The sequence below is a fragment of the Trachurus trachurus genome (genome assembly GCF_905171665.1).
Source record: "Trachurus trachurus genome assembly, chromosome: 5".
NCBI lineage: Eukaryota > Metazoa > Chordata > Actinopteri > Carangiformes > Carangidae > Trachurus > Trachurus trachurus.
The window spans coordinates 3,227,840-3,254,761 of record NC_139896.1 but is presented as its reverse complement, the minus strand read 5'-3'; the positions used below and the strand labels follow the sequence as shown (position 1 = coordinate 3,254,761).

The 26,922-nt window shown below is 42.0% G+C and overlaps 2 protein-coding genes across 4 annotated transcripts in view; one reads left to right on the top strand and one right to left on the bottom strand.

The window, feature by feature from the left end:
• On the bottom strand, window positions 1-12,772 carry sumf1 (sulfatase modifying factor 1). Its single transcript, XM_083971323.1, has 10 exons — window positions 12,701-12,772; window positions 12,116-12,543; window positions 9,973-10,146; window positions 9,366-9,440; window positions 7,355-7,437; window positions 6,367-6,489; window positions 5,547-5,661; window positions 4,332-4,445; window positions 4,172-4,231; window positions 1-459 (listed from the first exon to the last, which is right to left on the bottom strand). Exons 2-10 carry the CDS (start codon window positions 12,422-12,424, stop codon window positions 349-351), a joined length of 1,164 nt encoding a protein of 387 aa, XP_083827449.1. The 5' UTR covers window positions 12,425-12,543; window positions 12,701-12,772; the 3' UTR covers window positions 1-348.
• A 318-nt stretch (window positions 12,773-13,090) lies between these two features.
• The window catches only part of LOC310986440 (inositol 1,4,5-trisphosphate-gated calcium channel ITPR1), a 152,207-nt gene continuing 138,375 nt past the window's right edge, over window positions 13,091-26,922 (top strand). For all 3 annotated transcript variants that reach the window (XM_083972345.1, XM_083972344.1, XM_083972346.1), the window contains exons 1-3: window positions 13,091-13,233; window positions 14,222-14,341; window positions 23,909-23,979. In XM_083972345.1, the coding sequence (XP_083828471.1) occupies window positions 14,250-14,341; window positions 23,909-23,979 (163 nt within the window). In that variant the 5' untranslated portion in view covers window positions 13,091-13,233; window positions 14,222-14,249. The remainder of the gene's footprint in view (window positions 13,234-14,221; window positions 14,342-23,908; window positions 23,980-26,922) is intronic.

Sequence of the window (26,922 nt, the reverse complement as noted above, 5' to 3'; positions counted from 1 at the left end):
TTTTGCAGTGTACATCACTCACACACACACACACACACACACTTATACACTGATGGATCGGCCAGCAGGAGCAATGTGGGGTTCAAGGACACTTCAAAAGCCGGGGATCAAACTATCGACCTTCTGACCCGCAGCCGCCGTGTTTATGAAAAAGTCTGAAGAGATAAAATGTCCTGACAGTATCTCAAGTCGTATCAGACATCCTTGCCTCCTTTTCTTCCTCTTTTTCTTCTTTTTCAGCTGTGCACTAATGTGTGATGGCAGGTAAATAACCTCGGTATCGGCGCTGCTTTCATGGTTTCATTCACACCGACTCTGACTCTGAGGTCAGAGGTCAGAGGTCAGAGGTCACTGTCGCTGTCGCTCCTCCTGAGAGACGCAGCGGAAACCCAGATTAGAGGCCGAGCTGTCTGGAGTGTTCTGGCTCCGCGCTGCACAGCGATACCTGTAGCAGTAAGACTGGAGGAGGAGGAGGAGGAGGAGGAGGAGGAGGAGGAGGAGGAGGAGGAGGAGGAGGAGAAGAGAAAGAAAGAAAGAAATGAAAGAAAGAAAGAAAGAAAGAAAGAAAGAAATGAAAAAAGAGGAAAATAATTCACAGTGGTGGAAAAACAGTGGTTTGTCAAAGTCTTTAAAACCCTCCTGTCGTCCTTCTGGGTCAAATTGACCCAATGTGTTCCCTTCCTCCATCCTTCCTTTCTCCCTTTCCTTCGTCCTTACTTCTACTTCCTTCCTCTTTTGATCCAGTTGACCTGATCTGTTCCCTTTCCCTCCATCTTTCTTTCCCTTTCCCTTCCTTCTTTCCACAATCCTTTTCCCCTCCCTCCCTTCCTTCCTTTCTTCCTTTTCCCTTCCTCCTTTCTTCCTATGTATCTTTCCCTTCCTCCATCCTTCCTTCTTTCCACAATCCCTTTTCCCTCCCTCCCTTCTTTTCTTTCTTCCTTCTTCTTTTTTCCTTTTGACCCAATCTGTTCCCTCCCTCCTTCTATCTTTCCTTCCTTTTTCCCTTCCTCCTATCTTTCCCTTCCTCCATCCTTCCTTTCTCCCTCCTTTCCTCAATCCTTTTCCCCTTCTTTCTTTCCTTCCCTTCGTCCTTACTTCTTCCTTCCTCTTTTGATCCAATTGACCTGATCTGTTCCCTATCCCTCCATCTTTCTTTCCTTTTCTCTTCCTTCTTTCCCCTCTTCCTTCCTTCCTTCTTCCTTGAACGAATCTGTTTCTTCCCTCCCTTTCTTTTTTCCCTTCCTTCTTTCCACAATCCTTTTTTCCTTCTTCTTTTTTCCTCTTTTGACCCAATCTGTTCCCTCCCTCCTTCTATCTTTCCTTCCTTTTTCCCTTCCTCCTTTCCTCCTATCTTTCCCTTCCTCCATCCTTCCTTTCTCCCTTCCTTCTTTCCTCAATCCTTTTTCCCTTCCTCCTTTCCTCCTATCTTTCCCTTCCTCCATCCTTCCTTTCTCCCTTCCTTCTTTCCTCAATCCTTTTTCCCTTTCTTCTTTCCTTCCTTTCTTCCTTCCCTTTGTCCTTACTTCTTCTTCCTTCCTCTTTTGATCCAATTGACCTGATCTGTTCCCTATCCCTCCATCTTTCTTTCCTTTTCCCTTCCTTCTTTCCCTTCTTCCTTGAACTAATCTGTTTCTTCCCTCCATCTTTCTTTCCTTCCTTTCTTTTTTCCCTTCCTTCTTTCCACAATCCTTTTTCCCTCCCTTCCTTCCTTTCTTCCTTCTTCTTTTTTCCTCTTTTGACCTAATCTGTTCCCTCCCTCCTTCTATCTTTCCTTCCTTTTTCCCTTCCTCCTTTCCTCTTATCTTTCCCTTCCTCCATCCTTCCTTTCTCCCATCCTTCTTTCCTCAATCCTTTTTCCCTTTCTTCTTTCCTTTCTTCCTTTCTTCCTTCCCTTCGTCCTTACTTCTTCATCCTTCCTCTTTTGATCCAATTGACCTGATCTGTTCCCTATCCCTCCATCTTTCTTTCCTTTTCCCTTCCTTCTTTCCCTTCTTCCTTCCTTCTTCTTCCTTGAACAAATCTGTTTCTTCCCTCCATCTTTCTTTCCTGCTTTTCTTTTTTCCCTTCCTTCTTTCCACAATCCTTTTCCCCTTCCTTCTTTGCTTACTTTCTTCCTTCTTCTTTTTTCCTCTTTTGACCCAATCTGTTCCCTCCCTCCTTCTATCTTTCCTTCCTTTTTCCCTTCCTCCTTTCCTCCTATCTTTCCCTTCCTCCATCCTTCCTTTCTCCCTTCCTTCTTTCCTCAATCATTTTCCCTTTCTTCTTTCCTTCCTTTCTTCCTTCCCTTCATCCTTCCTCTTTTGATCCAATTGACCTGATCTGTTCCCTATCCCTCCATCTTTCTTTCCTTTTCCCTTCCTTCTTTCCACAATCCTTTTCCCCTCCCTTCCTTCCTTACTTTCTTCCTTCTTCTTTTTTCCTCTTTTGACCCAATCTGTTCCCTCCTTCCTTCTATCTTTCCTTCGTTTTTCCCTTCCTCCATCCTCCCTTTTTTCCTCAATCCTTTTTCCCTTTCTTCTTTCCTTCCTTTCTTCCTTCCCTTTGTCCTTACTTCTTCTTCCTTCCTCTTTTGATCCACTTGACCCGATCTGTTCCCTGTCCCTCCATCTTTCTTTCCTTTTCTTTCTTCCTTCTTCTTTTTTCCTCTTTTGACCCAATCTGTTCCCTCCCTCCTTCTATCTTTCCTTCCTTTTTCCCTTCCTTCTTTCCTCCTATCTTTCCCTTCGTCCTTCCTTCCTTTAGTCCTTGACCCAGGAGAACAACAGGAGGGTTAAAATAAATAAAACACAATCCCACCAGTTTGACCAGTTTGTCTCACTTTCTAACGCTTCGTTATTGAGTCTATATCCGACAACATGTTTGTACATGATGAGGAAGCGTGTCGGTCTGTTCTCCCTCTCTCTCTCCCTCCCTCACTCACATGGTTTATTTATATGAAACAAACAGACCTTTGTGCCTCAGACTTATTTTGCATGCAATTAGTTACGTTTCCATGGCAACCGATGCTGGTGGCAAACAGAATGGAAATGGCCGGTGGGCGGCTCGAACACTGGAGCTGCAGATAAACTAGTATATCAGCCGTCATGTGTTGGTACGAGTTCTTCTGGTGAGCTCTCTATTAACATCATGAGATTAATACTTTATTATTATTAACACGTCTTAAAATTACAACCTGGAGAAAACTTTATTTAGAAGGCAGAGGCAAATTTGTTCAGTATAAAAAAGCTAATTCATAGATATTATTTTACCCAATCAAGACTTAATTAAAGGGATAGTTCAACATTTTGGCAAATTGGCCCATTGCCATAATCCCTATAGTCATAGCAGTAGGTTCGTTACCTTTAATTGTCGGTGCAAGCTATTTTTAGAACGGCGGAGCAGAGCCGTGAGCTGCTCAGAGCTACGCTACGGAGGCTCATGGGATTTCTTGGTTTCCTCTCATCAAACTCATCAAATACTAGGGCTGGGCCAAAAAAATCGATCAATTTTTATATTATTTGCGTTTTTAAAAAAAAAAATTTTTTTTGGGACAACCAATCTTTATTGTACTATTATGTATTCTGTGCCATTACACTCGACAAAGTCAAACCGGCCTGTTGTGTTCGTTTGTTCACGGATATCTATGTGAACAAACAAACACAACAGACAAACTGATGTGACGTGTGTATTGTTTTTTGTAAATATGACTTATGATGTATTGTCAAGTGTTTGGTTCAACCTGCTCTTGTTTAAGGAAAGAAAATCACAATAATTGAAATATAAAATCGCAATACTTGGTAAAATCGAATCGCAATACTTGTTTAATCAGAATTGCAATTTAAATCGAATCGGGACCCAAAAATCGTTAGAGAATCGAATTGGCACAAAAGCATATCGGCCCAGCCCTATCAAATACACAACCCAACAACTCCACAACGCTCTGGTGGACAAGTTGTGACCTGCACATTCACCACGCTATGAGATAATAACACAACGTTACCAGACAGAGTTGTTTTAGAGGGAAATTCATGCAAAACCGCTGATGCACGTTGCCTTCAGGGACAGTTTTTCATCAAGCAGTCTCTGCATTTACCTGTATGCAGCACTTTTAGCCCACAACAAATTCCCTTCAGGACAATAAAGTTTATCTAAAATAAAATGTAAAAAGTGTTAAAGTGCTCGTCTTCTTTACCTTGTGGCACATGTACGATCCTCCCTTCTTCACCTTGTCTTTACCTGAAGGAGGACCCTTCTGAAAGACACAGAGAGACAGAGAGAGAAGGATGAGCAGCTGAAATAAACCTGACAAACTTTAAAAAGCCTCTTTTATTTAGAGGAAAATCTGTTCTCACCGGGTTTCTCTGCTGCTCTGAGGTGTGATGCACCGTCCACCAGTCTGACGTCCATTCCCAGGCGTTCCCCACCATGTCGTACAGACCGAAGCCGTTGGCAGGAAACGTCATCACCTGTAGGACACAAGGCCAGGACAACAAACTATGAGAAAGCAGATGTTAGCAGATGTGTGTTCTCCCTGTGGTAAACTGCTGTGCATGTTGTTGTTCTCTCTGGCAGAATATGACTGAGGGAACTGACTCTCATGCACTGCAAAAACTCTAAATCTTTCCAAGAATATTTGTCTTATTTCTTGTCAAAATGTCTCATTTCTAGTCAAAACTAATCTCTTTCCACTTAAAATAAGACTCATCACCTAAAAATTTACTTGTTTTTAGATCATTTTCACTTGTTTCAAACACGTTTTCACTTGAAATAAGTAGAAAAATCTGCCAGTGAAAGGAAGTTTTTTTGTGCTTGTAATAAGAAAGAAAAATAAGTAGAAAAAAAAAAGATTTTTCTACTTATTTCAAGTAAAAATATGCTTGAAAGAAGTAAAAAGTGTCTAAAAACAAGCTATTTTTTTAATGTGATGAGTCTTATTTTAAGTATAATGAGATTTGTTCTGACTACAAAATAAGACAAATATTCTTGGTAAGATTTTGAGTTTTTGCAGTGTATACAGATCGTTTAGTGGCTGATCTAGATTTTTCCTATTGCTCTACGTGCCACTATAGAAACTATTTTCCTGTTTGCAGAGGCTTGAATCGAGAGAATAGAACAGAAAAAGACTGATGCAGATAAATAAAAGACAATCTCCCCTCAGCAGCTCATTACTTTACGTAAAAGAACCTGAGTACATAATACGATCATGACTGATACTTCTAAAATTGAGGTTTTAAAGGCCCATCCTGTAGAGAATGAGATTGGATTAATATTATCTGATGGTTATTCATTTGATCTCTGAAAGCTGTGAGCACCTGACGCGACTTTATCGACCTCTGAAATGAGCTCTTATCTCCGGCGCCTTTTCATTTCCCTGTAGATTCAACAGGGCAGAGACATAATTATTATGAATCTGTTTCCAGTTCTGTGACAATGGCTCAGGAGGAGCAACGTAACGTAACGTCACTCTTCTTCCTCCTCAACCTGAAAGATGACATGTCTTTAACACACCCAGACTGTGGCATCTCCCTCTCCTTCTTTCCTTTCTTCCTTTACTTCACTCGACTTACCGGTGAGGTTTTCTCGTATCCGTCCTCTGCAGAGTTGTGGTGGGGGAACTCGCCCTGCCACAGGTTGGCGTAGTGCCGTCCGTTCGGGTTCAGCTTGTTTCCCCAGGGGTAAAGTCTGCACAGAGGAGGAGGAGGAGGTATGGAGTGAAATTACTGCCAAAACTCCAAACACACAAAGCATGTTTTTACTCACGCCCAACGATTCACAAATACAGAACATAATTCACAAACTAATGCATTTTGTTTCACAAATAAGAAATTTACCTACAGTAGCAAATAAATACACCATGCTTCAGAAACAAAAAACATATTTCTTCAATAGAAAAACACAATTCTACAACTACAAATACAATTCTACAAATACAATTCTACAACTACAAATACAATTCTACAACTAAAAACACAACTACAAATACAATTCTACAACTACGGAACTGTCACTGTGACTTTTGGCAGTAATATGTTTTTAGTTGTAGAATTGTATTTGTAGTTGTAGAATTGTGTTTTTCTATTTTTTTTTTTTACTTGAAGAAATATGTTTTTTGTTTCTGAAGCATGGTGTATTTATTTGCTACTGTAGTTACATTTCTTATTTGTGAAACAAAATGCATTAGTTTGTGAATTATGTTTTGTATTAGTAAAAAAAACACGAGTTTGTTTGTGAATCGTTGGGCGTACTGTAGGTAAAACATGCTTTGTGGGTTTGTGGAGTTTTGGCAGTGATTTCACTCCATAGAAGAGAGCAGCACATCAGGGACACACCATGTGAAGACCGCAGCACGTGCACCAGTCGTCACCTAATGAAGAGATAATAACACACCTGTCTTTCCGGCCGCCCCTGCAGGCCAACTCCCACTCTGCCTCTGTAGGAAGTCGTTTGTCGGCCCAGGAGCAGAAGGCCACGGCGTCGGCCCAGGACACGTGGAGAACAGGATGATCCAGCCTGCAGAACAAAACAGAAAAGAATGAATCACTTAATGACTTAATTTTTATAATTATCGAGCAGCTGTTTCTTCTCCTCTTCTCCATTAATGCATTGTTGTTTCTGAATAATGATGTGAATAACCAGTGAGTTATTGGGGCCTTGTACAGGGGCAGTAGCACAAGAACAGTAATTCTTCCTATCACTCTAGTATTAGTATAGCATTAATGCATTAATTTACAATGAATAAGCTAATAATTACACTGCAAAAACTCAAAATCTTTCCAAGAATATTTGTCTTATTTCTTGTCAAAATCTCTTTCCACTTAAAATAAGACTCATCACCTAAAAATTTACTTGTTTTTAGATCATTTTACTTGTTTCAAACAAATTTTCACTTGAAATAAGTAGAAAAATCTGCCAGTGAAAGCAAGTTTTTTGTGCTTGTAATAAGAAAGAAAAACTTGCTCCTCTATCAGATTTTTCTACTTATTTCAAGTGAAAATCTGCTTGAAAGAAGTAAAAAGTGTCTTAAAAACAAGCTACTTTTTATGTGAGGAGTCTTATTTTAGGTATAATGAGATTTGTTTTGACTGAAAATGACATTTTGCCTAGAAATAGGTCAAATATTCTTGGTAAGATTTTGAGTTTTTGCAGTGTAGGAGTTAATATCAGGAAAAATCATCTTAATTCATGGTTTAATAGAGGTAGAATAAGGCTATGTAGAATAAGGTGTTAATAATACGTGCTTAATAATTACTAATAAGGAGCTAGTAAGCTACTTATATGCATATTAATAAGCACCTAGTTAATGGTGAATATGTGTTCCCTAATCTAAAGTGTTACCATATATGGTTTAAAAATAAAAATAAAAAGGTGTTTGTACCTGTCTGTGATGTGGGAGTCGGGCCCCTCGGGGTGTTTCCAGTCGGCCCCTTGGACTGGCAGCCACCAGGGGGCAGCAGCCACCTAACAACACCAGTGACGGTCAACAACAGAGGCGTTAGTACGGAGTAGTAGGACGTGTTGAAGTTTCCCTCTCAGCCGTGGGGCTCTGGGTTCATGTGGAGGTGTCGGTGGTGAACTGATGAGTGGTACTAATGGTTTCCAGTGTTGCCACAATAACGGGCACGCGCCACCTTCCAGGACCACATGATCCGGCTGCACATGACAGCTGAGATGAAACAGTAAATTCCCTGGGCCCGCTGTCTGGCTTTCGTCTGCCAGGGAGAGAGAGAGAGGGAGAGCTACCGAGCTGCAGAACGAACCTGTGAACGTCCTCACAACTCTGACACAACGGCAGAGTGTCGAGCTGAAGCCAAGAACACAGAGGCATCATGCAAAAGTTTGTCCTCCCCTGGTCCTAAATGTGTGTTAATGTGAACAGTTCATCAAGTGGAAGATGAAATGATCTCAAAAGACATAAAGTTAAACATGAAACACTGTTTTTTTTCAGTATTTTAATCAATATCAGTGTATTATTTTAGTTTTCTACAGTTTCAGAGTGAAAAAGGGAAACAAAGCAGCAGCCTGCAAAAGAATGGGAAACCCACACCGCAAAAACTCTAACTCTTACCAAGAATATGTGTCTTATTTCTAGTCAAAATGTCATTTTTAGTCAAAACAAATCTCATTATACCTAAAATAAGTGTATTTATACAGATACACACATAGTTATACATAAAAATTAGCTTGTTTTTAGACACTTTTTACTTATTTCAAGCCTATTTTCACTTGAAATAAGTAGAAAATTCTGATAGTGGAGCAGGTTTTTCTTTCTGATTACCAACACAAAAAACTTCCTTTCACTGGCAGATTTTTCTACTTATTTCAAGTGAAAATGTGTTTGAAACAAGTGAAAATTATCTAAAAATAAGTAAATTTTTAGGTGATGAGTCTTATTTAAAGTGGAAAGAGATTAGTTTTGACTAGAAATGAGACATACTGACAAGAAATAAGACAAATATTCTTGGAAAGATTTTGAGTTTTTGCAGTGCAGGAGATTTGAGCTCTCAGAGAACTTTGACCAAGGTATCAGACAAGAGATTTACTAGTATTTACTAGGACTTGATTTTCCGATTCATATTGATCTTCATTTGAAAGATCTGATATCGATTCATAAAATCCTTAGGTCGATCTTTTAATGTTCACCACTGCACCGTTGCACTGTTTACTTCTGGAGTGGGTCATGTTAAATAAATGTGCGTTAATGTAAATGCTTTTCTGTCAATTTAATGTAAACATGAATATATTTAGTTTTTAGGTTAGATATTTCCATCTTTTTACAATTTGCAACATTAGTTTTGGAGAAAAAACCTCTTTCATAACCAAGTAAATTGGTATTAAACAAACTTTTGCATGACTCTGTCTGTGCGAGCTGAGGCTGATGATCTCAAGGTGCAAATATAAAAGTCTAAAAAAACACTGAAATGAGTCACGATCCGGGGAAGATTAAAATATGATCATATCAACAAAATGACACAGATGAAAAAGATTCACATGATACTTCTCAAGACGTGCTCTTTGTTCTGTTATATGCTCCATGAAGATGAAAAATTTAATATAATTTACTGCTTGAGGAGTGTTTTCTTTATTAGATGAGACAGTTTTTTCCATTCAGCTGAAAGAGAAAATAGTCTCAGACCTTTAGACCTTCCCTGTGTTTCTCTGCCCTCATTATTACAACAGTATTGATAGGACAAACGGTCATACCAACAATTCTTACAGAGGGTGTGACGTATTAATACATAAGGCCTTTGAAATGTATGTAACTAGTAGTTATGATATAGAGTGGAATTGAACAAAATGCAATCTTGACATAATTTGAAATATCAAATACTGCGATTAGATTAGAGATCAAATCCTACAAGTGAGGTGGTGTAGTTAGTGCTACTTACAGCCTGTGTGATTTGGTTTTTCACTTCCTCGCTCAAAATTCCGTCAAATACAAACGAGTCTCCAAATTTCTCTGCCTGAAAAAGATAAAAAGGAGCAAAAAATATGAAAATATGACGTCCGTTCAGATTTAAACATTACAATAACCACACAACCACAGCCACACACTGCAAAAACTCAAAACTCAGAATATTTCTCTCATTTCTAGTCAAACTAATCTCTTTCCACTTTAAATAAGACTCATCACCTAAAAATTAACTTGTTTTTAGATAATTTTCACTTGTTTCAAACACATTTTCACTTGAAATAAGTAGAAAAATCTGCCAGTGAAAGCAAGTTTTTTGTGCTTGTAATAAGAAAGAAAACTTGATCCACTATCAGATTTTTCTACTTATTTCAAGTGAAAATATAACAAGTAAAAAGTGTCTAAAAACAAGCTACTTTTTTAAAAATGTGATGAGTCTTATTCTAAGTATAATGAGATTTGTTTTGACTAGAAATAAGACAAATATTCTTGGTAAGTTTTTGAGTTTTTGCAGTGCATATATAATAATAATAATAATAATAAGTGATAATAAAACTAAACTGATAACTCATCTCGTCTCGTACCTCGGTCACGTGTCCTGTGGCGGTGACGAAGCTCTGGAACTGGCTGTTGGTGACTTCGTGGACGTCCATGTAGAAGGAGTCCACGTGCACCGGCCTCTGAGGACCTTCTCCGTCCGCCGGGATGCCCGGGTCGTCCGTCCCCATCAGGAAGTCTCCTCCAGAGATCAGCACCATCTGTGTCCAAGGAGACAACAGACAGACAACATGTCAACACAGCCAGGTCTGAAGAAGAAGGGAACAGCTTTAAACTCAAATTGCACTCATCTACTCACCCTCATGTGGACTAAGGGCTGGGAGAAGTTTCAGAGTCCTCCGTGGCTTCTCTGAGTTACAGGGGGTCTCGGCGTAGCAGTGCATGTCCATATAACGGTTGCTAATGGATACCAACTGTCTGCGTAACAAAAAGACACACCAAAAAACATCCAAATACCTCCATGCTGCTCGTATGTAATGTCCGTCTTCCAATTTGGACGGACCAGGAAGAGGAGCTTCCGCTACAAAACAAGCTTGAAATATAGACTTATTTAATTTTTTTCAGAACAATTTCGCATTTCGGGGCTTCAATACAAGAGGGACATTACATAGCAGCATGGAGGTATTTGGATGTTATTTGGTGTGTCTTTTTGTTACGAAGACAGTCGGTATCCATTTGCAACCGTTATATGGACATGCACTGCTACGCCGAGACCCCCTGTAACTCAGAGAAGCCACGGAGGACTCTGAAACTTCTCCCAGCCCTTAGTCCACATGAGGGGGAGGAGATAATGAGGGAAATTTGTGAACTATCCCTTTAACAGCTGTACAACTACTGGATTTGTGATGTACTGTACAGTGCATTGCATTAGTATTCATACCCCTTGAACTTTTCCACATTTTGTCACGTTACAACCACAAACAAACAAAATGTATTTTATTGGAATTTATTTAGATAGACCAATTATCAGTGTTGAAGTTTTTTTTTTTTTTTTTACAAATAAAAGTGGAAAGTGTAGCATGCATATATTCAGCTCCTCTGCACATCTACTTACTGCAGTTTTTGCCCATTCTTCTTTGCAAAATAACTCCAGTTCCCTTCAGCTTTTCAAGTCTTGCCACAGATCAGATTCTCAGTAGGATTTAGGTCTGGGACTTTGGCCAATAAAATACATTTAAGTTTGTGGTTGCAAGTAACGTGACAAAATGTGGAAAAGTTCAAGGGGTATGAATACTTTTTGCATGGCGCTGTACCTATAGGAGATGACTGCAACAGCAGGTTATGCAAAACATCTACGATTTGTATATAGAAAAATGAATTCATAGGATCTGTATGTCAGGATTTGGAGGAAGAAGTTTTGCTCTTGACCAAAACTGATCAAGTGCAACATTGGTGAAGTGACAAGCAGAGCAATGAAGCACACGCTCCTTCCTTTCAGAGAAGAAACGGAAGCTGATCTATTAATAAGAATAAACAGGGAAGTGAAACTAATACAACACTCAACCACGACATGTGTTGCCTAAAACTAGTTTGAAACGAAAGTGGGTGTTAAGTGACTGTTGTGGGGATTTCCTGCACACTGTCCTCCCCTAACTGTGCATCACGTAGGCCTGCAGCTACAACATGGGAGGGGGAAGTGAACTAGTATAATGGACATGATGCAAAACCTCACTTTGGTTGGTTGGTGCATCTAAATAAAACAAAAACATTAAAGCAGAAGTAAGCGGAATGTTTGTGTTAATATAAGTCTTAAATAGTTATATCTTCCGACAGCAATCACTTCTATAGAGTGTTTGGTCTGAAACACGGGTCTGTCAGTCACTCTGCTCTGCTCTGAGCCCAGGAGAAAACTTTCCTTGTATCCTACAACCACATTCACGCGCATCCCTTGGCTGCACACACAGAGAGGACCGCCCCTTTTTGCCGTTCTCTCTCCTCATTGGATAAAGGTTGTAGGATACAAGGAAAGTTTTCTCCTCGGCTCAGAGCAGAGCAGAGTGACTGACAGACCCGTGTTTCGGTCCAAACACTCTATAGAAGTGATTGCTGTCGGAAGATACAACTATTTAAGACTTATATTAACACAAATATTCTGCTTACTTCTGCTTTAATATTCAAACGGGAGTTGTTTGTCATAGTGACGTCATGACAGGTGCTTGATCAGCTCACCTGGCTGTGCAGCTCCCCCCTCCTCTCCCCTCGCTCAGCCTCAGGCGGCCTCTCATTGGCGCTTTTGGAGTATTTCACAGCAGGGTCCACTGATCCTGGACCTGATCCTGGATCTGCTGCTGGCTCCTCCACGGCAGCAGCAGCGGCTCTCTGCGGGTTCCCACAGCCGCAGCTTGGTGCTCCCTGCCCGGCGTCGCTCTGCTGCTCTGCCCCGCATGAGGAGGAGCTCTGGAGCCCCGGAGCTCTGTCCGCACTGACGATGATGATAAAGATGGAGATGATGAGAAACAAATCAAAACAGCGCAGCATTGTTTCTCAGAAAAAGAAAAAGAAGAAGACCTCTTCAAGTCAGTTGTTACTTTCACTTCCGCAAAAAAAAAAACACGTGGTCTGTCAGCTGGCCGTGACGTCACCGGTGTAACTCCTTCCTGCCCAAAGCGAAGATTTTTGTTTTGTATTTTAATCTAATCTATTAATAAACTTACACTTTCTTTAAAATGATGGATAAAACATGTAAATATATGAGTTTATTACACATAAAAAGCACACATTTATAAATATATATATAAAAAAAACAATAAATACCTTCCCAACTAAAAACTATTCTAAACAGTTTTGCAGCACATGTATATAGTAAATCAAGGCGCTGCAGTGTGGGAGTGATAACAGCTCATGTTTCCTTGGTGCTGCTGCAGCGGGACTGGGGGGAGTGGTGAGGAAGGTAGGGGGGGGGGGGGCACAGCAGAGTGAGTGGACATCATTTCCCAGCTATCAACACTGCGAGCGCTTCAGAAGCAGAAGAAGAGAGGCAAAGAAGAAGAAGGAGAAGTGGCAGAGAGCCAATAAAGCAGCTCAGCTCCGGAGCCACAGAGCCGCTGCTGCTGCTGCTGCTGCTCCGACTGGAGGAGAGGAGAGGAGCGGTGGAGAGGAGCGGTGGAGGGAGGAAGAGGCGACACAGGCGGGATTATTGGAGTCGCTGACGGCTGGAAATCACCCGCAGGAGTAGGAGAAGAGTGGAGGAGAGGGGAGAGGAAGAAGAGGAGGAGGAGGAGGAGAAGAAAGCTACAGTCATGTTGTCGTAGCTGCTGCTGAACATCCGAGCGTTTCTCACAGCCGAGGTAAAGTTGAGCGCACAACTTGTTCACTGTGTCTTCCTATCACTATCGCTATCACTATCACTCTCTTCTTCCTCTATTTGCTTTTCTATTCCTCCTCCTCCTCCTCTTTCTTCTTTTTCTCTGTCTTCTCCTCCTCCTCGTCCTCCTTCTTCGTATTTTTCTCTTTCTCGCAGCGTACTGTAGCTATACTGTAAAAAGGAGGACGAAGATTTTTTAGTTCGCTCTCCTTAAATGGTTAACAACAGAAACGCTCCCAGCTCCTCCTGACCCGCCGGTGTTTGTGATGTGCTCATTGATACAGAACAAAGTGAGCAAAGAAAAAAACAGAAAAAAGGAACAGGTCTGGTCTCTAATAATCATAATAAGAATCATATTTCTGCTGTGAAACATTGTGATTGCGGATGTGGTTTCAACAGTAAAGTCCAGATTCATCATGATAGAGTTTATTAATGGTTTCTGTCTGGACATGTGACTCCAGATGTTACAGGTGTTCCTGCAAGGTGAACCTGCTGGTCTGACTGTTGCCTTCCTGCAGCAGCAGCAGCATCGCCTCCTAATCATTAACTGTTGCTCGCCATATGAACCACAACATCCAAATACAAGCAGCTACAGTCACATTAAAACACACACGTTTCCTGCTGCTATGCAAATCCATGCAGGCGGACAGTGGTTTCAGTGTTGTCAGACCTCCTCCTCCTCCTCCTCCTCCTGCTGCTGAACATTGTGCTGCCACCTAACTGGGAGCTCTGTAGCTGCACAGCACAAACCTTTCTGAGTGCTGAGTGCTGCCATTATCATATCTGCAAGTGCACAGTGTGTAACAGATCTGCAGCAGCTGAGTGCATGTAATTGGAGATCACTGTCAAGAGAGTAAGAGAGGTGGCGGCTGTTGTTTCTGCTTCCTGCTGGAGTTGTGTGGCAGATTTCTAACTTTTTGAACTGAATCTAGTCTCTTTGTGTGTGTTTGTCTGTTGTTTTGCTGCTGCAGGTGTTCCTCCCCTGTGTGTGTGTCCAACATGTCGGACAAGATGTCCAGCTTCCTGCACATCGGGGACATCTGCTCCCTGTATGCAGAGGGATCCACCAACGGATTCATCAGCACTCTGGGGTAAGTCCAGGCTGGAGAGAGAGTTACACACTATACGAACTGCTCCTTTAAGGCTGCATTTAATGGTTAAAGGGATAGTTCACTCAAAATTCAAATTGCACTCATTATCTCCTCCCCCTCATGTGGACTAAAGGCTGGGAGAAGTTTCAGGCCCAATTCCAATCCGACCCCTCACGGACTCACTGACTTAGAGGCGCGTTCACGGGAAGTCTGTGAGTGTGTGAGGGCTGTTCCATTGTCAGATCATCAAGTCAGTGAGTCAGTGAATGAGCCCTTACTGCCCCCTTACCGTAAGTCAGCACCGATGCTGACTTTGGGTAAGCAAATTACCCACAGTTCATAGCGTTGTGAAGTCAAACACATGGAATGCCGTCGGAACGCGAGTGTAAAAAAAAAAAAAAAAAAAAAGTAAATTAACACACGTAGTCAGAGAGAGCTCCGCCAATCAGGAAAAAGAAAGAAAAAAAAAAAGAATAAGTTTAGGCTACTGTCAGTATTAACGTGCAGTTTGTGATTATTGATGATAATTTGATCAGATCTGATCCAGGAACATTTTGTTTTGAGTCCGTCCACCTCACACACCTTGTGCATGTTGAAAGTACGGTAAATTATCAGTACAAGACCGGAGTCAACAACATTTTGTTGTCAAGGCAACATGTCGTGAGAGTGGGTAAGTGCTGTTCCATTCATGTTTACAGCATCTGGACCCTCACAGACTCTCACACTCTGTCACTTAGAGCTGACGTCACTTTAGTCAGTGAGGGTTCAGGGCTTGAGTCTTTAGGGGGCGGATTGGAATTGGGCCTCAGAGTCCTCCGTGGCTTCTCTGAGTTACAGGGGGTCTCGGCGTAGCAGTGCATGTCCATATAACGGTTGTGAATGGATACCAACTGTCTTCGTAACAAAAAGACACACCAAAAAACATCCAAATACCTCCATGCTGCTCGTATGTAATGTCCGTCTCGTATTGAAGCCCCGAAATGCGAAATTGTTCCGAAAAAAATTAAATAAGTCTATATTTCAAGCTTGTTTGCAGCGGAAGCTCCGGCGCAAATCGCAAATCACGCAATCGCATTTCGGGGCTTCAATACAAGACGGACATTACATACGAGCAGCATGGAGGTATCTGGATGTTTTTTGGTGTGTCTTTTTGTTACGAAGACAGTTGGTATCCATTTGCAACCGTCATATGGACATGCACTGCTACGCTGAGACCCCCTGTAACTCAGAGAAGCCACGGAGGACTCTGAAACTTCTCCCCCCCCCCCCCATGAGGGGGAGGACATAATGAGTGCAATTTCAATTTTGGGTGAACTATCCCTTTAACCCTCCTGTTGTCCTTCTGGGTCTTCCTTCTTTCCTTCCTTTCTCCCTTCCTTCCACAATCCTTTTTCCTTTCCTTCATTCGTTCCTTCCTTCCTTCCCTTTGTCCTTACTTCTTCCTTCCTCTTTTGATCCAATTGACCTGATCTGTTCCCTCCCTCCATCTTTCTTTCCATCCTTTTCCCCTTCCTTCTATCATCCCTTCTTTCCCAATTCTTCCTTCCTTGAACAAATCTGTTCCTTCCCTCCATCTTTCTTTCTTTCCTTCCTTTTTCCCTTCCTTCTTTCCACAATCCTTTTTCCCTCCCTTCCTTCTTCCTTCTTTGAACAGATCTGTTCCCTCCCTCCATCTTTCTTTCCATCCTTTTCCCCTTCCTTCTTTCCTCCCTTCTTTCCCCTTCTTCCTTCCTTGAACAAATCTGTTCCCTCCCTCCATCTTTCTGTCCTTCCTTTTACCCTTCCTTCTTTCCACAATCCCTTTCCCCTCCCTTCCTCCTTCCTTCCTTGAACAATTCTGTTCCTTCCCTCCATCTTTCTTTCCTTCCCTTTTCCCTTCCTTCTTTCCACAATCCGTTTTCCCTCCCTCCCTTCCTTCCTTCCTCCCTCCCTTTTTGACCCAATCTGTTCCCTCCCTCCTTCTATCTTTCCTTCCTTTTTCCCTTTGTCCTTCCTTCCTTTCGTCCTTCCTTGACCCAGGAGGACAACAGGATAAACGCCTCAAAAAAAGTTTGGAAACGTTTTTCCAGTCAATCATTTATCTCCTTTAATAAAACAAGCTGATGTTGTATTGTATATCGTTGGAAAGCCTGATCAATCACCTTTACAATGAGGTATCATTTGTAAATATCGTGCATCCGTGGAATGAGCAACACAGCTAAACGTGTGAAGAAAGAAATGTGCCAAAATCCCCTGCAATACAGTATTCTCCTGTTGGTGTTCACTCCTGGTCTGAGCTGCTTGGTGGATTAGATGATTGAACTCTCCCACAGTGATAAGGAAAGAACAAGCACACACACATTGGCCATTTTACACTTGCTGGTCACCAGGTTGGTCACATTTAGCTGTGGGACGACATCCCATCCCTCATCCAGGAGTTATTGTAGGTCAACCAGCATTGGTTTGGTTGTGTTGGTCAACACTGCAAAAACTCAAAATCTTACCAAGAATATTTGTCTTATTTCTAGTTAAAATGTCATTTCTAGTCACAACAAATCTAATTATACTAAAAATAAGATGCATCACATAAAAAGTAGCTTGTTTTTAGACACTTTTTTTTTTACTTCTTTCTAGCATATTTTCACTTGAGATAAGTAGAAAAATCTGACAGTGGAGCAAGTTTTTCTTCCTTATTACAAGCACAAAAAACTTGCTTTCACTGGCAGATTTTTCTACTTATTTTAAGTGAAAATGTGTTTGAAACAAGTGAAATGATCTAAAAACAAGTAAATTTTTAGGTGATGAGTCTTATTTAAAGTGGAAAGAGGTTAGTTTTGACTAGAAATGAGACATTTTGACAATAAATAAGACAAATATTCTTGGAAAGATTTTGAGTTTTTACAGTGAAAGTCCGAGATGATCTGAAAAGTCTTGAGGTTGTTGGGTTGAGGTGATCCTGTCTCTGTAGGATGGAGGGAGGCCCCAGATCCTGGAGAATCTCATTCAGATCTCTCTCTGCTTCAGTGATGACAAGCTCCGTTTTGAGGATTTTGACACATTTATTGAGGGGGGCGTTTCCCACACGTTTAGATGTGTTGCTCATTCCACCGATGCTCCATCCTTAGTTAACTTTTTTTTTTTTTTTCAAGACAAGAAGCTTCTCATACCTTTTGTTAACAGTTTTTTCGGCGTGTTCTTCCTCCTTCTTCAGAACTGTCACTGTGATGTCAGACGGTGTCGTTATGGAGGCGTGACACCATCTGACATCACAGTGACAGTTCTGAAGAAGGAGGAAGAAGAACACGCCGAAACTGTTAACAAAGGTATGAGAAACTAATTGTTACATTCGGACATAATGAACTTTCATAATATACTATAGATGCACCATCCTTACAAGTTGGACTTCGTTGTAAAGGTGACTCATCACATCAGGATTTCTCCAACAATATAAAGTTCATCACCAACTGGTTTTATTAAAGGGATAGTTCACCCAAAATTCAAATTGCGTGTGGTCCAATTCCTCATGTGGACTAAGGGCTGGGAGAAGTTTCAGAGTCCTCCGTGGCTTCTCTGAGTTACAGGGGGTCTCGGCGTAGCAGCGCATGTCCATATGACGGTTGCAAATGGATACCAACTGTCTTGGTAACAAAAAGACACACCAAAAAACATCCAAATACCTCCATGCTGCTCGTCTGTAATGTCCGTCTTGTATTGAAGCCCCGACATGAGAAATTGTTCCGAAAAAAATTAAATAAGTCTATATTTCAAGCTTGTTTGTAACGGAAGCTCCTCTCCCCGCATTTCGGGGCTTCAATACAAGACGGACATTACATACGAGCAGCATGGAGGTATTTGGATGTTTTTTGGTGTGTCTTTTTGTTACGAAGACAGTTGGTATCCATTTGCAACCGTTATATGGACATGCACTGCTACGCCGAGACCCCCTGTAACTCAGAGAAGCCACGGAGGACTCTGAAACTTCTCCCAGCCCTTAGTCCACATGAGGGGGAGTAGATAATGAGTGAAATTTGAACTGACAGTGGTGCAGAAACAGAAGCTTCATGCAGCTGTGCACACATTGTTGTTGTTTTTTACATACAGACACAACATTGATGCTGATGCACCAATTTACTTCCCAGATAAAAAAAACACCTGCAACACATTAGATGTTTTTCTTTTTCACTCCAACTCACCTGGGATGTCACGTCCATATCACAGAACCATCAGCTGTCGTCCAGTATCAGTCTGCAGCGGCGCCTCCAACATCAGACAAGTTGTGATAACAAAACCTCAGCTGTCAGTGTTTGACTGGGATGTGTGTGTGTGTGTGTGTGTGCATATGTGTGTGTGTGTGTCTTTACATTTGTTCCTGTAGATTCCCTCTCATGCACCTGATGAATGTTGGTTTGCATGAATCACAGCCACAGAATGAACTATAGGCAGCTGAAGAAGTTACGCGTAAATGGACCTAATTTTTCACTGTGTTTGTGTGTGTGTGTGTGTGTGTGTGTGTGGGAGTGTGTTGGTGGAGTGGGTGTGCAGGGCAGAGTCAGAGGAAGAAACACTGACATGCTGCTGTTGTTGTTGTTGTTGTGTTGTTGTTGTGCATGGGGGCTAATGGTGAAAACTGTGTTTACTCGCTCTCATTCACCCACACAGAGGCAGCAGCCGTTGTGTTGTTGTTGTGTTGTTGTGTTGTTGTCCTCCAGCTCCGTCATGTTTAGATGAAAAGCTGCTTTTTGTTTTGATTTCAAATTTCTTTATTAGGATTAACCCCTTGAGGTGTATCACCTTGTTTTCGAGTAAAAATAAGAAAAAGGTATAAGGAAAAAAGAATAGAAACACATAACAAATACAACACAGACACTGGAAAGAGTAATCCAGACATCACAAACAATACAGCCTAAGCATACAAGAAATAGTGAGCTATTACAAGCAGTTAATTGAATGCATATCATATTATGGGGTATAGTAGCTGTACATAACATCAAGGACTCAGAAATGGGCAGTAGGTGGGTCCATCTCATGGGGAGATGGTGAAATAAAATGGGACCTGAACAACCCATGAACAGTCAAGTGTTTCAGGTCATACATGATACAGTGCACAGTGGTGTGTATGGAAAGCACATCCAAGAACAAATCTACAAGTTTTAAAGGTATAGTATGTAGGAATTCCCCCCATCTAGCGGTGCGGTTGCATATCTGAACGTATTCTTGATGTTGCATTCAGGTGAAATGGGGCAGACGTCAGACAGACAACAGACGCTGCATGTAACAGGATAAACAAGCGTCTATGTAAACAAGTGGTCCGCCAGCACGAGGCAAAACAATACAGGCGTGACAATATGTTGTCATGGTGATGTGGTATTGTTTTACCGTCTTTCTCTGGTGGAGTAAAATGACATCCGGTTGGTTTGCCGACGGCCGTCTGCCTGACTGCACCTGAATGCAACACCAGTGCCTCCGTCCTTCCTCACACTACACAGTGGTGACAGTTTTAACAGGCCGAGCCCACAGCTCCGCTCAGTTTCCGTGGTTACCTACGGTCACGATGCAACATGGCCGCCTCGGTTCGGTGCGTCGCCCACTTATGTTTTTGTAACGACTTGTAACAACTCATTCTAAGGTACCAGAAAGCTTTACTTTGTATGTGGCTGTGATTCCACTTCAGTGAAATACGAATTTATGAAAGACATGTTTGATTTTTGGTAATAAAAAGCTAAATAAGTTACACACTGCGGCTTTAAAGATCACACATGTATTATAATGATCCACAGTGAAGACTTCCTCCTCTGAAACCTGCAGTTATCTGTTACCAGAGGTGTTGTTTATCAGAACCCCCCCCCCTTCCCTCTGCACCCACTGCTCATGAAAAATGTACTGACCTACAGCAAAGACTGAGTCACTACAGAGACACTGTGGCCTTTCTCCAGTTCCAGTGCATCCCACGTTCACACACACACACACACACTGGTTGCATACACATTCACAAGTGCACGTACTGTATTTCTTTATTAAAAAAAAGCTGTGATGACAGTTTTGGCTGTAAAGCTGCAGCACAGCGGCGTTCCTCCAGATCTTCTGTACTTTAGAAGAGGAAGAGACGAGAGAGAGAGAAAACTCTGAGTGTTTCTGGTTCGACCTTTTTTGCTCGCAGGGGGAGTGACGGCGACTTTGAGCGAATTAAAGGTCCCCAAAAAAATGTTAAAAATGCTGGCGGGTGCTGTGAAGCTGCAGCTGCCCCACTCGTCCTGTTTGTTCAGATGTGTAACTGCTTCACTCATGTTGATAATCACCGACCGCTCACAGAGGGATTAGTTCAGTTATGAGCGTCACATCTCTGCTTCCTAGATATTTCCTGCCTTTTTTTTTTTTTTTTTTATCAACGTGTGTAAAGTCTTGTTCCTTGAGGTGCACAGGGAGGAGGAAGAGGAGGAGGAGGAGGAGCAGACAGGTCTGTGTTTAAACAACTGACTGGCGACATTCCCCGGGAAAAAGGGTCTGAAATGGATGTGGGATCTGGCCCCGGTCCAGACCCATGTTAGTCTAAGACAGTAAAAAGCTAAATTTGTCACCAGAAATCCGAGCTTCCCCTGCAGCTCATCTAATCCAGAGTTATTTCTTTATAGTGAGGAGCAGGAGAGCAGAGGTTTCTGTCTCTGTTAAAGGGATGGTTCAACATTTTTGGCAAATTGGCCCATTGCCATAATCCCTATAGTCATAGCAGTAGGTTCGTTACCTTTAATTGTCGGTGCAAGCTATTTTTAGAACGGCGGAGCAGAGCGGCGAGCTGCTCAGAGCTACGCTACGGAGGCTCATTATGGGATTTCTTGGTTTCCCCTCATCAAACTCTGTGCAGCTCACAACTTGTCCACCAGAGCGTTGTGGAGTTGTTGGATTGTGTATTTGATGAGTTTGATGAGGGAAACCAAGAAATGAACCCATGAGCCTCCGTAGCGTAGCTCTGAGCAGCTCACGGCTCTGCTCCGCCGTTCTAAAAATAGCTTGCACCGACAATTAAAGGTAACGGACCTACTGCTATGACTATAGAGGGTATGCACATGACGTCACGGTACTCGGAAGTTGCTGCTTTGGCAGAGCCGCCAAAGTTTAAAAACAACGCAAGTAACGAAGCAATTTTCTCCGAGCCCACACAAGTCTGACATGTCTAGCTTTGCCAGCATGTAAAGCAGCATGACCTAACAGAGCTGCTAAAAATCTTGAGGATACGTCTCACTTTGACCGAGTTACAGTCAAGAACCTGTTCTCAATGACGGAAAGTAAATTCACTGGAGCGGCCATTTTTTTCGATGGATCAGCTGTGTTTACAGTTTGAGGTGGCATAGTTATGATGTTTAGACAGATAAATTAGTCCTCTAAGGCAGAGGTTCTCAACTAGTCTCACTCTGGGACCCACATTTTCCCATGGTCATTAAGTCGTGACCCACTTTTATAGAATTCAAACCAAGATTTTTTTTTTTTTTAAGCCTTTAAAAACTCATTTAGCTCTTTATTGAGCAAAGTGCATTTCAGAGCACATGAATGAAACTGAGGAGGACCATGACAACTGCATGTACATAAGTGAATAAAAAAATATCAAACTGCACAAAATGGAGACCAACAAAACGATATATTTGACTTCTAATGTATCTCTGCATTCAGAGCATGTTCACTAAAGTGAATAAATATCAAATTGCACAAAATAAAGACCCACAAAACAAAACAAGATTCACTGCATTCAGGCCACATTAATAAGAAACTGATATCTTTGCATTCAGAGCAAATAATAAGAAACTGAGGAGGACCATTACAACTGCATGTGTTCACGTGACGTGTGCCTTTCAATACAAGTTATTTTTCAAAATAAAAGACATGTCCAACATCAGATGTGCATTAAAGCAGAAGTAAGCGATCCGGTGGTTTTGTCTAACTTCCTGTCAGCAGATGGAGTTAGCAGTCCCCGCCCTCGTCCCTACGTCACCACATTCACGCGCATCCCTTGGCTGCACACACAGAGAGGACCGCCCCTTTATGCCGTTCTCTCTCCTCATTGGATAAAGGTTGTAGGATACAAGGAGTTTTCTCCTCGGCTTACAGCAGAGCAGAGTGACTGACAGACCCGTGTTTCAGACCAAACACTCTATAGAAGTGATTGCTGTCAGAAGATATAACTATTTAAGACTTATATTAACACAAATATTCCACTTACTTCTGCTTTAAATATTATTTACTTTTTTGACCAGCTGTCCACGACCCATCCAGAACGGGTCCGTGACCAACTTTTGGGTCCCGACCCAAAAGTTGAGAACATAGACTGTAAAAAGAATGGACGTAGCGTCCGTGACGTCACCCATTGGTTTTGGGGAGTCGTTTTTGTGACTCAAATATGGCGGCCTGGACAGCGCCATGTTGGATTGGCCGGCCTAGAACCCGCCCACTGGCCTCGAAGCAGCTGTCCACGGAGCTGCTCGGACCTGTCACTCAACGTTTCCGCGCCCTAATTGGCCAGAGTTTTAACCTAATAACAGTAAAACGGTAGAGTTTAAAAAAAAATTCACCCCCCTCAGAGTGTGTGCGGGGGTAGAAACTATCGATTGAGAAAAAAAAACGTGCTGACACCAGGCTTTTAACATGTTAATTGAGGATGTAAAATCAGCGATTTTAACATGGGGGTCTATGGGGAATGCTGCTTTCTGACACCAGCCCCCATAGGAAGCTGGGGGGATTAGCAGTTTGTTGAACGCGGAAGTGAGCTTCACTTCTCAGACCCACAACTGCCCCCTTGGTTGAGAACCACTGCTCTAACACATCCTACAGTTTGACTGGTCAGAGTTTTTCAGAATAAAAGCAGCTCGTGTTTAAGCGTCGGGAGTCACTGTCAGGACGACAGTAACAGCTGTAATCTCGTCGCCTGTCAGTCACTCTGCAGGTACCGCGGTCACTGTGTGTTACAGTCAGTGTCCGTGCAGCAGAGGGTTTTGGGGAGCTGATTCCTTTGGACATCAATTTGTTTTGATATAACATATTTTATCCAGTTTATGAGTCCTCCGCTATCCGCCAGCACGTTGAGGGAGGTTTGTTTTGCCACTCAGCCCGAACAAACTGGGCGTTGCCGAGGGCAACGTGACGTAAACGCACACCCTCTATAGGGATTATGGCAATGGACCAATTTGCCAAAATGTTATAATCAGATCGACCTCATAATTCAGACAGAAATCAGACGGGGTGCGAATCATCTTATTCTTTTCTCGATTCAATCAATTAATTATTTAGTCTATAAAACATCAGAGGTCTGGTTTTGTCTCCAGATGTTCAGGTCACAGAAGGAAAACCACCAAATATCCACAAGTCTGACGCTGGAGACACTGATTTATTTTGATGTGATGATCCAAATGATCAATTAATCACCAAAGTGTTTGCAGATTGATTTCATGGTATCAGATTTCTTTTTAAAAAACGTACAAAAACACACACAGACCACAGACCGGCTGCACTACTGTACTGTACGTACTGTATGTATGTGTGTGTGTGTGTGTGTGTGTGTGTGTGTGTGTGGTTAACAGTGTTTTGATGTGTTTGTGTTCACAGCCTGGTGGACGACCGCTGCGTGGTCCAGCCTGATGCCGGCGACCTCAACAACCCTCCAAAGAAGTTCAGAGGTAAGAAACACACACACACATATGCACACACCACACACACACACACACACACACACACACACACACACACACACACACACACACACACACAGTACACACTACAGAGAGAGAGAGAGAGAGATAGTGTGTGTGTTCTCCCTTGTCCTGACATCATCTCTCTCTCTCTCTGTGTGTTTACACTGTGGCCTCTGCTGAATGTGTTATGCTGTGTTTCTTTGGTGACAGCCACAATATCTCTGCCCACTGGACTTCAAACAGGGACAGGGCTGCCTTTACAATGTTAATAGCCTGTGAGTGCCTGTGTGTGTGTGTGTGTGTGTGTGTGTGCGTGTGTGTGTGTGTGTGTGTGCACATGCAAGCACACGGATGTGCTCCTGCATCCATGCATGTATTTATAGCTGTGTGTGTGTGCGTGTGTGTGTGTGTGTGTGCACCTCGGCTGCAGCTCTGCTCTGTCGGGGAAAAGGACACCCTTGATGAAAAGCTGCTTTCCAAACAAAAAGCCTTGAGATGCCTCTTTGGGTGCAGCTGCTATTTTTAGCTCTGCTACAGGAAGTAGAACTCATGACCCTCGGTTCTCAGACTGGAGGTCTGGATCTCCGGGGGGACGACCCCTCGCCCCCCTCGCCCCCCACGCTGTCGTTGAAACACACAGACTCTGGGGTGTTTCGACTGTTTCTGAACAAACATGTTAGAGAAAAGCTGTGTTTCTTTTCTTGATGCTGCAAAATGCAACTTGGATAAAATATGTTTTATAGCTGGAGACAGTTATGTAAGAGGAGCGTTCCTGTAGGAGCCATGAACTGGGTTTCTGTTGGTTAAGGTTAAGGGTTATTTTGGTCTTGTTTGTTTTGATCATCATTTGATTTGTGTAATTGTATTCAGTAGCAGGTCACATGATTATGGGCTGGGTTAGAACTTAAAGGGATAGTAGCATTTTTTTAAAGTGGGGTTGTATGATCTACAAATAGCCCCTAAGTACTTTAATTGCAGTAGAAGACTCTCTGCACTCCTCCCGTTAGCAACGCCAGCCCATAATAGCCCTGCCCAGAGATTTACAACATACAGTGTTGTGAATGGACCCAAAGAAACGGCCTATTTTCACGGCCTAAAAGAGGTTTTACCTGAAAAAAATCCATCGTTCGCTATAATATAATTTTTTCCAGCCCCTCAAAGTGCAGGAAAAACACAGTTTTTATTTGGACCTAACCAACTCACGTATCCCTCCGCCCAGGGTTAGCGCCCGCCGATCAACAGTTGGTTAGGTCCAAATAAAAACTGCGTTTTTCCTGCACTTTGAAGGGCTGGAAAAAATTATATTATAGCGAACAATGGAACTGTGTATTTTTTTTTTCAGGTAAAACCTCTTTTAGGCCGTGAAAATAGGCCGTTTCTTTGGGTCTGTTCACAACACTGTATGTTGTGAATCTCTGGGCAGGGCTATTATGGGCTGGCGTTGCTAACGGGAGGAGTGCAGAGAGTCTTCTACTGCAATTAAAGTACTTAGGGGCTATTTGTAGATCACACAACCACACTTGGGTGAGCATTGGTCACAGTATTTTTTTGTTGGCCGCTCTCTTCATTGATCACTGTGATGTGACTTTGGTTACAGTTTCGTCCACTTTCATTATGAGTTGATTATTTTTGTTTTGGTAGTAAACAGTGTAAATTTATATCAGAAATCTCAGTGAGTTTTTGTTTAGCACGTAACGTTGGACATCCGGGCTCAAGTCACTACAGTCTTCTTGCTCAAAGTTCACCCAAAAAATGAAATTCACCCTCATGCTGATGAATACTCCAGAGTACAGTAGTTTTTTATTCCTCAAAGGTCATCTGGAGACCCGGGAGGCCGGTTCCTAGTCCAACCAAAACTTTATATGAGAGTAATAGGGCCCGACACAAAAACGTCCATAAAACTACACAAAAACCATTTAATATTCCTCCACACTGCTCGTCCACTGCAATCCAAGTGTCCTGAAGGGAGATACACTGCAAAAACTCAAAATCTTTCCAAGAATATTTGTCTTATTTCTTGTCAAAATGTCTCATTTCTAGTCAAAACTAATCTCTTTCCACTTTAAATAAGACTCATCACCTAAAAATTAACTTGTTTTTAGATAATTTTCACTTGTTTAAACCAAATTTTCACTTGTATTAAGTAGAAAAATCTGCCAGTGAAAGCAGGTTTTTTGTGCTTGTAATAAGAAAGAAAAACTTGCTCCACTATCAGATTTTTCTACTTATTTCAAGTGAAAATCTGCTTGAAAAAAGTAAAAAGTGTCTAAAAACAAGCTACTTTTTATGTGATGAGTCTTATTTTAGGTATAATGAGATTTGTTTTGACTGAAAATGACATTTTGACTAGAAATAGGTCAAATATTCTTGGTAAGATTTTGAGTTTTTGCAGTGTTGTCCAGAGTTTACTGGAAACAACCTCATTTAGGACATTTTTTACAGCCTAAACAGTCCTGTATTGAATGTGAAAGGTGACCAGACTTGCCTCAATGAGGTAGTTTCCAGTAAACTCTGGACTATCTCCCTTCAGAACACTTGGATTGCAGTGGACGAGCAGTGTGGAGGAAGATTAAATGGTTGTTGTGTAGTTTTATGGACGTTTTTGTGTCGGGCACTATTACTCTCATATAAAGTTTTGGTTGGACTACGAACCGGCCTCCCGGGTCTCCAGATGACCTTTGAGGAATAAAAAACTACTCTGGAGTATTCATCAGCATGAGGGGGAGGCAATAATGACTGAAATTCTTTTTTTTTGTGAACTATTCCTTTAATGCATAAGTTTCACAGCTCAGGAATAAGTGACGGATATGTTGTAGAGCGTTGATTGATCAGTAGAGCGATGGCAGCAGCTCTGACTGTTATTGATTGGACATTTAACTCATCAAGTTGCAGCTTTTCCTTCTTCTTTCCATCAACAATGATTTTAAA

Bases quoted from the DNA above. Each gene is read 5' to 3' on its own strand.
- sumf1 (XM_083971323.1), bottom strand. From the start codon at position 12,424: ATGCTGCGCTGTTTTGATTTGTTTCTCATCATCTCCATCTTTATCATC. The intron at 6,490-7,354 runs GTACAAACACCT...TTTGTTCTGCAG, and splicing joins GACTCCCACATCACAGACAG to GCTGGATCATCCTGTTCTCC. The intron at 460-4,171 runs GTAAAGAAGACG...CTCCTCCTCCAG, and splicing joins GATCGTACATGTGCCACAAG to TCTTACTGCTACAGGTATCG.